This window comes from Acomys minous, assembly GCF_964271855.1.
Source record: "Acomys minous genome assembly, chromosome: 12".
Taxonomy (NCBI): Eukaryota; Metazoa; Chordata; class Mammalia; order Rodentia; family Muridae; genus Acomys; species Acomys minous.
Window position 1 is genome coordinate 2758363 of NC_140493.1, and position 13089 is coordinate 2771451.

The 13089-nt window shown below is 51.5% G+C and overlaps 1 protein-coding gene across 2 annotated transcripts in view; it reads right to left on the reverse strand.

Annotated features, from left to right (window-relative positions):
• Nucleotides 1-4333: 4333 nt before the first annotated feature.
• Nucleotides 4334-13089, reverse strand: part of SLC4A8 (solute carrier family 4 member 8) — a 62555-nt gene continuing 53799 nt past the window's right edge. The window contains exons 22-25 of one of the 2 annotated variants that reach the window (XM_084751171.1): nt 12612-12749; nt 6902-6999; nt 5690-5785; nt 4334-4638 (exon numbers count right to left, since the gene is read on the reverse strand). In XM_084751171.1, the coding sequence (XP_084607297.1) occupies nt 4626-4638; nt 5690-5785; nt 6902-6999; nt 12612-12749 (345 nt within the window). In that variant the 3' untranslated portion in view covers nt 4334-4625. Of the gene's footprint in view, nt 4639-4667; nt 5609-5689; nt 5786-6901; nt 7000-12611; nt 12750-13089 lie in introns of those variants that run through there. The other variant, XM_084751170.1, reaches the window with a different exon arrangement.

Below are 13089 nucleotides of genomic sequence, written 5' to 3' on the forward strand. Positions count from 1 at the left end.
AGTCTCTAAAACAAAAATATCTGTCTCTCTGTGAGACCTACTAGAGAGAAGAACACACAAATGAGGGATGTATGTGGACCAGCACCTCAGCTGTCCCCTTCCGTGCAAAGGTGGCTGCTGGGCTTTCCACTGGACAGCGTCAGCCACTTCTAACCAACTGACAGACAGACAAGAAGGGAGGCTCATCTGTCCTCTTGGAGGAGTGGAGCAGGCCAGGAAGGATTTTGGCTTCCTTCACAAAAAGAGGAACTGCACATTCAGGGTGGCGCTTCCGTGACAACGCTGTTGCACAAGTGAAAACCTGCAGGCTGAAGTTGCCCGGGCCACGGGCTGCTGCTGGGCTTAGGACGGGGCTGAGGTGGAGGGAGGGAAACACCAGCCAGGCAAAGACTCCCTGCCTCAGACAGTGCTGGAAGTGGGTCAGATTTGGTGCCGGGGTGTGATTCTTCAGAAGGACCCGAGACCACTCCGCTCCCACAAGCACAGAACCCTGGAAGGACTCAGGCCTGAACGCTGCTTACGACTCTGTTCCTTGTGCAGAAGCCATAGCGAGAGTTACTTCACACCTCCTCTGCTTATGAAAATCCTCCTCCTTTCTGGCCACACACACAAAGGTAACTGAAGAAAAATGTAACTGAGTCGGCCACGCATTCTCTATGACTAATGCTGAGAGAGACCAGGTATGGCGGCGCGTGCTTAGAGGCCCAGCACTTGGACGGCAAGAAAACTGCTCCAAGCTCAGAGACGAGCTTGGTCTACACAGTGAGACCCTGTCCCCCAGAGCAAGAGTGTCAGAGGGGCACCAAGAATCACTTATAGCTATAGCAGAGAATTCGCTCCGATTTGGCTTTGTTCGTGTTTTCCCGGCTGTGTACAGTGAGCGAGGGCAGCACAGAGGAGCATGGGAGCTAAGGGATGCTTAGTCCTGCCTCAGCCCTCGCCTCTGCTTATGATCCTCAGGGGGAACTTAACCAATGGAGGGAAGCGCTGAAGGAGAGAAAGAAACAGTGCTGGGAACGCTGAGGCAGGGGCATGGCTGAGGTCTCACCTGGCTAGCCAAGGCTGGCTGAAGGATTTCTACCAAAAGTAAGTGAAGACGGAGATGACCATTCAGCGCAGGGCCTGGGAATGTCTGCTGGAAATGGGCCTTGGGGCCCTGCGAGCAGGAGAGAGATGAGGGGCAGACTGGCCAAGCCCACAGTTAGGAGCCCTGGGAGCTGGTTCAACAGTTAGGGCAGGACCCGGGTTCAGTCCAGTGCCCAGCACCACACGGAGCTCACAACTACCTAACTGCAGTCCCAGCTCCTTCTGATCTCTTCAGGTACCGGGTACACGTGACGCCAAGGCACACGTGTAGGCAAAACACCCACACATATACAGTTAAATTAAATTAAAATTACAGGTCCTAGGAGGAGGTGCTGGCTCTTCTGCAAAAGATCGAGACACCAGTAAAGTGGCAGGGAGACACGTGAGACGGTGGCTATGACCTCACTGAAAACCAAGCCTTCGGGTAGGCTGGACTTCATGGGTAACAGATGTGTATCCAGCACTTGTGAGTAACTGAAGTCCACTCCACCACCAGCAGTGAGAGACCGCGGCTGTTCCCACTCTCTTTTGGAGAGCTGTGGTGCAACCTTCCCTCTGCCACGAAGGCAAGTTTTCATGATTAAGGGGATGGGATGGGGCTGTGAGTGGGAGAGCCCCACACCCCCCACAAAGCCTTCCCAACTGCTCGTGTTATGGAACCAAACGCCCTTGGCAATTGTACAGTGCATCTCTTCAGGTGTTCGCCTTTCTCTAGACCCGCCCTTCCCTGACGTCATCAGGGAGCAGCCTGGCCACTTGGAGCCCTCCATCGTCCCCCTTAGAGCCTCGGCTTCCCTTAGCAACAATGCCCTGAATCCCAGCATCCCCCAACTGTGTTCACATCTGAGGGGTACCCTTGTCACAGACGAGGTGACCGCTTCTCTGGCTCCAGCTAATGTGGGCACGAGGTCCCACAACTGCGCTGCAGGCAGGCGGGTGGGTGGGTGGGGGGGACAGGCACCCTCTGGTCCTGCGGGGTAACACGTAGGAGCTATAGGAGCATCAGGGCTCGGGAAGAGACGTTTTTCTCGAGGACAAGTCACTGGCTTCCTTGCAGGACAGGTCCCTCACTGTTTCATGCCTTCAGGTGGCCCGAGGCCAGGGCAGGGAGTGAAGCAGGAAAACACAGGGAACAAGATGGGCAAGAAAAGGGCCACAAAAGCAGCGAGAAAGACGCAAGTTCAAAAAGTATCTGGAGGGGCTGGAAAGTTATCAAAACAAACAACAAACTTGCCAATGTCAGGCTCCCTCTAAACCACTCCCAGGTGGGCAAGGGGACACAGTTATTACCGCTGTCCCCGGGGGACGCGCTGTGGAGCCTTGGCTCTCAGAGATATTAATGTCCACTGATGAAACCTGGCTGCCCTGAGTGAACTACCTGAGACACGCCAGAGCGGCTTCTGGGACAGATCACTCATGAGGAAAGGTCAAAGCAGCCACAATGCCCACATTTCAGGAGGCCATTTGAGGATCTGAAAACAGGGTGATACAGGGTGACACTTACCCAGCAGGCACTGACTGCCGTGCCTACGACTATTTCACAAGAGACGCCTGCTCTGTGTGGCTTGTGTTTGTCCTGCACAATTGTCAAGTACCTTGAAAGTCACCTCTGCATCAAATTGACAGTCCCAACAGGTAGGGAGGTACTGGTAGCACAGTCCCCTTCAACACCAGAGGCCTCCAGAGGTGACCAGATGGCTGCCTCGGCTACGTTCAGACTCCAAGAGGAGCAAACTACGAGAAAATGATTGAGCGCTTCCTCACCCGGGGAGAGTGTATGTGCGGTTTCTGTACAAAGACTGTCCCAAATGGAACCCAGCATAACCGGCTCGCTAGGCACATTCTGTGCACAAGGAAGAGGGGAGGTTGTCTGTTAAGTGCTGGGGTCCAAACCCTTGATGATAGTTCTGGAACACAGAAGAGAAAAACCATACACATACTTTTAGTTTAAGAGTCCAAATTGACTTCACCACGCACAGCTCATTTCTCAGCTTTGATAGCTGAGCACTAAGACTCCTGTTGACCAAAAGAAACCATGTTGAGGAGCCGAGGAACCCGTGAGGCTGGGGGGAACCCTGCATGGCGGCATGGGGGGGGGGGGAACCACGCATGGCCAGGAGGTGGGGAACCCTGCATGGCGGCATGGGGGGGGGGAACCACGCATGGCCAGGAGGTGGGGAACCCTGCATGGCGGCATGGGGGGGGGGGAGCCCGCGTGACCAGGAGGTGGGGAACCCTGCATGGCGGCATGGGGGGGGGGAACCACGCATGGCCAGGAGGTGGGGAACCCTGCATGGCGGCATGGGGGGGGGGAAGCCCGCGTGGCCAGGAGGTGGGGAACCCTGCATGGCGGCATGGAGGGGGGGGAGGCCCGCGTGGCCGGGAGGTGGGGAACCCTGCATGGCGGCATGGGGGGGGGGGAAGCCCGCGTGGCCAGGAGGTGGGGAACCCTGCATGGCGGCATGGGGGGGGGGGGAGGCCCGCGTGGCCAGGAGGTGGGGAACCCGCACGGCTGAGGTGGTGTTGGCTCACTGAGTGATGATGAAGGCAGCTAAGGAGATGCCCATGAGCACTTGGGCCTATCCAGAGAGGACTAACAACACAGACTTGAGAGATGGCAGCAGGAAGTCAGAAACGGGTCCCACAGGACAGCTCAGATGCCCGGCTTCCCACAAACAACGGTCACCGAATCCTTCGTAGGCAGCTGCAGAGCAGAGCTGGGAGCAAACCTGCAGGCCTGCCCGGCTCTCCTGGCGTCTACGCTAACTCCTTCCATGGCAATTTGAGCTCCTCTTCCTCTGTTCCCAGGAAACCCGAGAGAAGACGCTCATCCTTCTGTTGCTGCCGGCTTCCCCTGGCCTTTACGCTTTGCCCTGCAGCTTCCAAGGGTCTTGGGACATGGTGCTGACTGCTTCTAGGAGCGATTCAGATGACCCCAGGCCACGGGCATCTCACCAGCCGTGGCTGTAGCAGCCACTGTTGACACTCGGATGGCTGAGCGCAGGTAGCAGACATGCTACAGTGCTGGTCTGTCCGACATCCCCTTCCCAGGGAGACTTGGAATGGAGGCCCAGGCTGCTCACGGCCCGCAGCTAGCAACAGGCCCAGGAGCCTTCCTTTCTCTCGCTTCTCTGCTACCACCCCGAGCCGTCGCTCAGGAAGAAGGCCTCATGAAGGAGCCGCGGGGGCAGAACGGACCCATGTGACTTACCAGGCCAACAGAGAATATCAGAGGGAAAGTCTGAAAAATGGGGAGCTGGCTCTTTAATGGTGGTGGTGGTTCTGAGAGACAGAAGAAAGGAAGCATGGGAGGTGGGTGCTGCTGGTGCCCGCTGGTGCCCGGCCGGGGTGTGCAGGTCGCCGGCTGTCCTCCACAGTGCACACGACAGTGACTGAATGCTTCCATGGGGCATGGCTTTGAGATGACCAACAACAGGTCCAGACTCAGCCCGGCTTCTTCTCCGAGAGACTCACCCTTTCTCGAAAACCAGAGCTTCTCTGAGGCCCTCATGGCCCGGGTCTTCCTCCCCAGCAGAGACTCAATTGAAGAGGCTGCGTTAACATTGACACAGTGAGACAGATAAAGGGGCACGCGACTCGAGCCTGCGCGCACGGGCTGTCAGGATGCTGCCACAACTTGGGTCTGGCTGTATTTGAAGTTCATTTACAAGTAGACTAGTTCTCAACTAAAAATAACCACATGTGTTATCCACTTCCACAGCTGCCTGGATTCTCCTCTGAGAGAAGCAAGAGCCAGCGCTCACTGTGTTCAGCACGGAGCTATTTTAACCCGTTCGCCACGCGGCGGCCGCGGCCTTCTGCACTGCACTCTGCCTGCTCCTCACCACCTCACTAGCACCCTCATTTGCCGCTGAGCCAGATGCCAAGTTTGGTGCAGAAACAGGAGCAGGACCTGCTTTCCCGGCTCCTGGCTAGTTTGTCTTTAACGGAAACCGCATCAGCATCAAGACCGCAGGTTTTTGCTTTCATCTATCTGATGACCTAAATGTGAGTGATGCTTGGGCTAAAATCAGTAACTTACACACAGAGGATTCCTCAACGCAGGCAAAGATGCCTCCAGTTTTCATTACTAATCTGACTAAAAATGATCTATGTTATTATTAAATTATATAGAAAAATTTCTTTGCAGGATAAGGAAACTTATGTTGAGCAAAATTCTCATTTCGGAACCTAAGTAGGTTAAGGCCTGGGCCAACACCATCATGTTATTTATCAGTGTTAACTGTACTGACCTAGGCTTTTAGCAGCTTTCCAGTTTGTGTGGTTGCAATAAGCAGAGACAGCCTTTAGATTCTGAAACAAGAAACTTCCTCCAAGGGGGATTACGGAGCCAAACAGATAAGGCAAGTTTACACTCCAAATTAATTCTCGCCTGCCCTTGGGCCTGGAGTACAGGGACGGGTCAGAGAAGCTAGTCTTTTCAAGTATCGGGAAACTGTTATTTTCATATGTCTGACTGTACAGTTAGCAATAGTTCTGCTGTTTCTAGACATATTCAACCCTACAAAAGTGACATGCATTTTACTTTCATCATTTTCAAAAGATAGAAGCAAATAAAATGGGAAGTTGGCGTTCTCTTTACCTTTTCTCTTTTGTAGTCCCAGGATTTATACTGAGAGCCTTCCAGACTGTGGTTTTAGGCATTTCATCTGATATATTAATCTCAGAAGGGTCACATCTGAAATCAAAGCTCAGGCAATGAATATCAAAACATATAAGTGAAGGGCACATCCCAGTTACCATGACCCTAGCCCACGGGGAGGGGGAGGGGCTTGAGGGTGAAGGCCGCCATTCTGTAGGCAAGTCAGCCTGCAGGCTGCCCAGTGCCCCGGGCAGTGAGTGGCTGTGCCTCGGAAGAGCTGACAGGGGTGCTGACCCCTGCTGCTGGGGCGCAGGTCCCCGATTCTCCTCTGTACTTTACAGGAGGCTTTAGCAGACATGTCAAAGGGGACCAGTCAAGGTGTAAAACCCGAGGTTTTCAGGGCTAAGTGCCCATCAAAAGTCAAGACCCGCTAACAGTCCTTGGTCCTCAGAAACCCGAGGGTCTCCTGAAATGCGGAGAGCCGAGGCAGCAGCGTCCCACAGGGAAAGGAAAACGGGTCCTGAGTCTCTGCCTGAGACACCCAGACACCTTCTTAGGGACCACAGAAAAGATTTTCTGATTTACCCACACACAAGCCCCATCTAGTGTCATACCTCAGCAGCTAACCCCCAGGGATCTGCCAGACTTTCCTCTTTTTCTAGGCCTCCTCACCTAGGCTTCTTCAGCCTGGGTGTGCTGCGGCCCAACAGACACAGAGGCCAGCAGTGGGTCCACACAAGGACTCAGTGCCCCACACTTTGTGGTGAGCAAAAGGTTTGGTAGACAAAGGAGCTGAGATGCCAGCACAAGGCTTGCGTGGACCTCAAGATCACTGTCCCCTGAGATCCCTGAACTATAAGTACTAAAACCCAGGTGTAGATGTCTCATGCCCACCAGGCCAAGAACAGCCTGGAAAAGAGCAACCTGGGCTTGAGAAGTAGAAAGATCCAGACTGAATCCTGACGTCATAGCACCGTAACCCTCGCTTGTACAAAGTAGGATGTGGGCCGAGGCACGAGCAAGCCCTCCTGTACACTGGAGACACTGGCTTCCCCCCTCCCTCCGCCCCAGCCACACAGCGCAGGGCACACAGCAGGCGCTCAGTACACCGTGGAATGGAAAGCTGTCCCCACGAGGTGGGGCCAACTGCATTGCCCCTCCCCTCGGAGCAGGAACCCTGGCAGTGAGCTCTTTGGTCCTGTGGAGCGTTACCTGACGGTGTTGTTCTTGCCAGGACTGCTTAGCAGCTTCCTGCTCTCCAGCGGGAATTTATCATCCCCCATGACAACGCCCAGCATCTTCTCAGCCTCCTGGAAGAAAAGGGGGCAGTGCTACCGCCAGGTCCAAAGGGAACCCCTGTTCCCCAGAGTCAGGAAGGCAGTGCTTTTGTCCAGAAAGGAGTCTTGGCTCAGCCGGAGCTGGACTACACAAGGATTGCTAAAAGCTGAGCGCCAGCATTTCCCAGGAACCTGCCAGAAAGACCCTCTTCTGGTGGGGACAGCTGTAGTCGGCACACCCAGGCTGTTGCCAGTCACAGGCTTCCTCCTCATGGCCTGGCTGGGTCCAGCCTGCTTTCTCTCTCTGCCTTGAGTCCACAGATGCTTCTGCATGCTCTATCTCTTCCTACAATAAAACCTTCCCCTTGACCATGGAGCGGCCATTTTGGTGGTTTCTTCACTGCCCCTTAGCTTACAATTATATCTTGGATCAAGTAAATTGAGGTAAATCAAGCCTTTCTCAGCCCGTTTTCTATTGCCACAAACACCTGTATAGTTTTCACTCACACAATTAGTTCCTTCCACTGGTTCAACTCCTCACAAAGAGTGAGGCAGTCAAAGGGTAGTATGGAGCAGTATTGAAAAACAATAATAACCTGAATGTGAGGAAGCTTCTAGAATCAACAGCCAGCTAAGAGGAACACTAAGACAGAAGAACGTACCAATGTTGCCACAGACAGCAAGAGGTACTTGATGAGAAGAGGCCCTGTAGCCAAAGACCCAGTTTCCTAACAGAAAGAAAAAAGAGCCCTAAAGAGACTTGAAAAGGAAATTAGCCGGTTATAAGGTATGGTCCTTTGCTAAATTCTGATTCCAACGAACACACTGTTAAAATAGTAACGGGGGAGTCTGGGAAGGCAGCTGAGGTGTAAAGTGCGTGTGGCACAAGAGTGAGGGCCTGAGTCCAGACTGTCAGGACCCACACGAAGCGCCAGGCGTGGCAGCGTTCCTGTGGCCCTGGAGCAGGGCAGGCAAAGGCAGCAGGCTCCCTGGGGCTTCCTGGTCAGCTGAGCTGGGCCAAGCAGGGAGCTGCAGGCTCAGCCGGAGACCAGATTTCAAAACCAGGGTCAGAAGAAACAGAGTGAGTCAACTGATGTTGAACGCTGGCTTCCATCTGCAGATAGACACACACGCATACATGTGTGCGTACACACACATAAACATGCACATGCACACATGCACGCACACACACACTGACAATAGGGATATTGGGAAAAGTCCTCTTACTTTTACATATATTTAGATTGTCCTAGGGCTGGAGAGATGGCTCAGAGGTTAAGAGCACTGGCTGCTCTTCCAAAGGACCTAAGTTCAATTCCCAGCAACCACATGGTGGCTCACAGCCATCTATAATGAGATCTGGTGCCCTCCTCTGGTGTGCAGGCACACAAGTGGGAAGAATACTGTATAAATAATAAATACTCTTTAAAAATAAAAAAATAAAATGTCCCATATTAAAATATTTTCTTAAAAATAAAGCCATCACCAGGCAGTAGTGGTGCACACCTTTAATTCCACCACTCAGGAGGCAGAGGCAGGTGGATCGCTGTGAGTTTGAGGCCAGCCTGGTCTACAATGCAAGTCCAGGACAGCCAGGGCTACACAGAGAAACCCTGTCTCAAAAAAATAAAAAAATTAAAAAAAATTTAAAAAGTAAAAATAATAAAAATAAAAATAATGCCAAGACAGAAATATTGGAAGTTGAGGCCAGCCTGGACTATATAGTGAGACCTTATCTTACTCATAAAATAAACAAATAAATAAACGACTCCTTAAAAAATAATGCCATTCACTTAAAGACATAATTATAGAGGGAAAACTTATATTTAGTAAACATGTTTAAAATATGATGATGATGATGATGGTAATAATAATAATAATAATAATAATAATAATAATAATAATAATAATAATAATAATATTTTTTGTTTTTTGAGACAGGGTTTCTATGTAGCCTTGGCAGTCCTGGACTTGCTTTGTAGACCTGGCTGACCTTTTTTAAAAGTCTAAAAATCTATTTTAACAAAAAAGAAAGTTTAAGATTTAATAATTCAATATATAATACCATAGGATATTTTATATTAAAATAAGTTTAAAATCAGAATATACATATATGCTGATTATGTAGAAAAAGATATACAAAAATATGTAATTGCAACATTATAATGCCTTAGAAATGAATAGATAAGTGAATGTGGGTGAGAACTGTGACTAAAGCTCACACGTTAGGGATCTAATACAGTAAATGTTTAAAGGGGAAACGTACACCACGCAGAGACACACAGAACCGCAGCCACCGTTTCTAGGCTGTTTGACTCTAATGTTCTTCTAAGCTGATGTCATGTCCCAGGGAAACTCCAAAAAGCAGAAGGGACAAATGGCTTTCTGTGGTGCCCATTAGTATTGTCTGTCTGTCTGTCTGTCTGTCTGTCTGTCTGTCTCTCTCTCTCTCTCTCTCTCTGTTCTCTGTCTCTCTGTCTCTCTGTCTCTCTCTCTCTCTCTCTCTCTCTCTCTCTCTCTCTCTCTCTGTTCTGGACTCTTCCAGATGCCTCTGCCTGTTCTCTCTCACATCTACAATAAAAACCTTCCCCTCAACCATACCACTGAGCAGTCAGGTCATTAGTTTATATAATATATGTGTAACTGTTTTAGTAAATTGATATTTTGTTGTTGTTGTTGTTGTTGTTTTGGTTTGGTTTCTCGAGACAGGGTTTCTCTGTGTAGCCCTGGCTGCCCTGGACTCACTTTGTAGACCAGGCTGGCCTCAAACTCACAGTGATCCGCCCGCCTCTGCCTCCTGAGTGCTGGAATTAAAGGCGTGCGCCACCACCGCCCGGCTGATATTTTTTTACTATAGATTCCATTTTATATTTTCTGTTTTACACATAAAGTGTCATAAACATGTTAATATCTTTAAGTATTCTTTAAATTTTTATTTTTAAATTATTGTACAATGTTCAATTATAATTTAATTTCTTTTTGTGCTAATAATTGTTCTTATTTCAAACACGTATTTATTTATCTCCTTATCCATTGTGTGTGAGGTTCTGAATGTGACCCTGTGCATGTGGAGGTCCGAGGCCAGCTCCTGGGAGGACGGCTGCTGGGTCCCTTGGAACTGGAGTTAGAGTTGGTTGTAAACTGCCACGGGGGAGCTGGGAACCGAGCCTGGGTCCTCTGGAAGAGCGGCCTGTGTATAAACCGCAGCCCTGGGAGAGGTATATTTAAGACTCCACCTTAATCTGTTCTCTAGAACGATGTCTCCATTCATACCTGCAGTTCTGGTGTATGTGTGGCTCGTTCCAACCACAGTGTTAAAAGGTTTGGTTCTTACCAACTTAAATTTTGTCGTCAATTTTTTTTTTTGTCAATTTGATAAGTAAAAAAAAAATAGTCTCAGTTTGACACTACAGGTAGAGACTTTCCCATTGCTTCTGTATTTAAAATTTTCAAGTTAAAAAAAAAACTTATACTTTTAAATAAATTCAAGATGTTAGGAAAATTTATTTTAAAATACAGTTGAAAAAGATGGCAGTGTTTGCAGAGTGACGGACCCTTGTAAGGTAGATCTGGCAGCAGAAAAGATAGATAGATAGATAGATAGATAGATAGATAGATAGATAGATAGATCGACAGAGAGACAGATGATAGATGAATTATAGATAGATGATGGATATAAATAGATAGACAGACAGACAGACAGAAGGGAAGGAAGAAAGACAGAGTCTTAGAGTCTCTATTGCTTCAACAAAACACCATGACCAAAAAGCAGGTTGGGGAGAAAGGGGCTTGTTTGGCCTCCACTTCCACATTGCCGTTCATCACTGAAGGACGCCAGGTCAGGACTCACACAGCAGGAGCCTGGAGGCAGGAGCTGCCGCAGAGGCCATGGGGGCGCTGCTCACTGGCGTGCTCAGCCTTTCTTTCCTTTCTTTCGTAAGATATATTTATTACACATACAGTGCACACCAGAAGAGGGCACCAGATCTCATCTTAGATGGTCCTGAGCCACCATGTGGCTGCTGGGAATTGAACTCAGGACGTCTGGAAGAGTAGACAGTGCTCTTACCCGCTGAGCCATCTCTCCAGGCTCAGCCTTTCTTATAGAACCCAGCACCATCAGCCCAGCAGTGGCTCCACTCACAGCGGGCTGGGCCCTCCCTACTGACCACTAATTGAGAAAATGCCTCACAGCTGGATGTCATGAGTTTCCTCAACTGAGGCTCCTTCCCCTGTGCTGACTCCAGCGTGTGCTGAGCGGACGGACAGCAGCGGCCAGCACAGCTGGGGCGTTGGCTAGAAGGACCCGTTAGGGCAGCACCGCACTGGGACACTCCAGCCCTTTCCTTTCTCGGCCTGGCATTTTCACCTTGCCACATACCCTTTCAGGCCACGGGCCACTGTGTAGATGGCAAGATGCCAACTGCTGAAAGCGATAAAGGACAGAAAGTCCCGTGCTAGCTGTGTCTGCATGTGCCATCTGCAGTTAGGTGCATAACTAGTATTTTTTAAAACAATGAGTTTTATACACTTGTCAAATCAGATCTGGAAGGGAAGGAGCCATGAGATCTTAGAATGACAGCGCCTATGTTCATACTTTAGTGCGAGCCTGGGGTAAAACAAAGTGGGAAACGAGTTACCAACTCCAAACAGGAAGGGCGGACATGCCAGGACCCCTTAGCCACTGACGACAGGGTGTAGTGGGGAGTAACACTCAGCCCCTTGGGGTCACCCTTGGGATTCAGGCATGCTGACCCCCCAGCTCCTCGGGGTCACCCTCGGGATTCAGGCATGCTGACCCCCTCAGTTCCTCGGGGTCACCCTTGGGATTCAGGCGTGCTGACCCCCTCAGTTCCTCGGGGTCACCCTCGGGATTCAGGCATGCTGACCCTCCCAGCTCCTCGGGGTCACCCTCGGGATTCAGGCATGCTGACCCCCCCCCCAGCTCCTCGGGGTCACCCTCGGGATTCAGGCGTGCTGACCCCCCCTCAGCCCCTTGGGGTCACCCTCGGGATTCAGGCATGCTGACCCCCCCAGCTCCTTGGGGTCACCCTTGGGATTCAGGCGTGCTGACCCCCCAGCTCCTCGGGGTCACCCTCGGGATTCAGGCGTGCTGACCCCTCAGCTCCTCGGGGTCACCCTCAGGATTCAGGCATGCTGACCCCCCCAGCTCCTTGGGGTCACCCTCGGGATTCAGGCGTGCTGACCCCCCAGCGCCTCAGGGTCACCCTCGGGATTCAGGCGTGCTGACCCCCTCAGCGCCTCGGGGTCACCCTCGGGATTCAGGCATGCTGACCCCCCCAGCTCCTTGGGGTCACCCTCGGGATTCAGGCGTGCTGACCCCCCCAGCGCCTCAGGGTCACCCTTGGGATTCAGGCGTGCTGACCCCCCCAGCGCCTCGGGGTCACCCTCAGGATTCAGGCGTGCTGACCCCCCCAGCGCCTCAGGGTCACCCTCGGGATTCAGGCGTGCTGACCCCCTCAGCGCCTCGGGGTCACACTCGGGATTCAGGCGTGCTCACCCCCAGCGCCTCGGGGTCACCCTCGGGATTCAGGCCTGCTGACCCCACCCCCCCACGCCGCCCCACTCTGTGAGCCGAGGCCCTGAGGCGCGAGGCCCTGAGGCGCGAGGCGGCCGATCTCTACCTCCTCCTCCTTCGCCTTCTTCTTAGCGTCGTCCAGCTTCTTCTTTTTGCTCTCGGGCATGAGGTCATCCAGCCAGCTCAGCTCGCGCTTGGAGAAGCAGAGGTCCATGACTTTCCTGACGAAGACCAAGGCCAGGACCTGACGAGAACGGGAGTCAAGTGAAGGCTGAGCTTCCCTCAGAGAATTTAAAGCAAAGCGATTTTCACAGCAGTCTAGGACATTCTACTGGACTCACGGCAACCACAACGGCAGCACGTACTGCGTGCTGCTCGCCGGCATCGAGCACTGGGGCTTCTTACATTATTCTATTTATTTTTAAATGTTCCTATATTTTAAAAATACATGTTTTATGCGTGTATGCTATGTGCATGCCTGGTGCCCATGGAGGTCAGCGAGACCACCAGATCCCCAGGGTCTGACGTTTAATTCATAACAGAAATGAATCGAATATCCATTACTCAAACTTAAGGAAATTCTG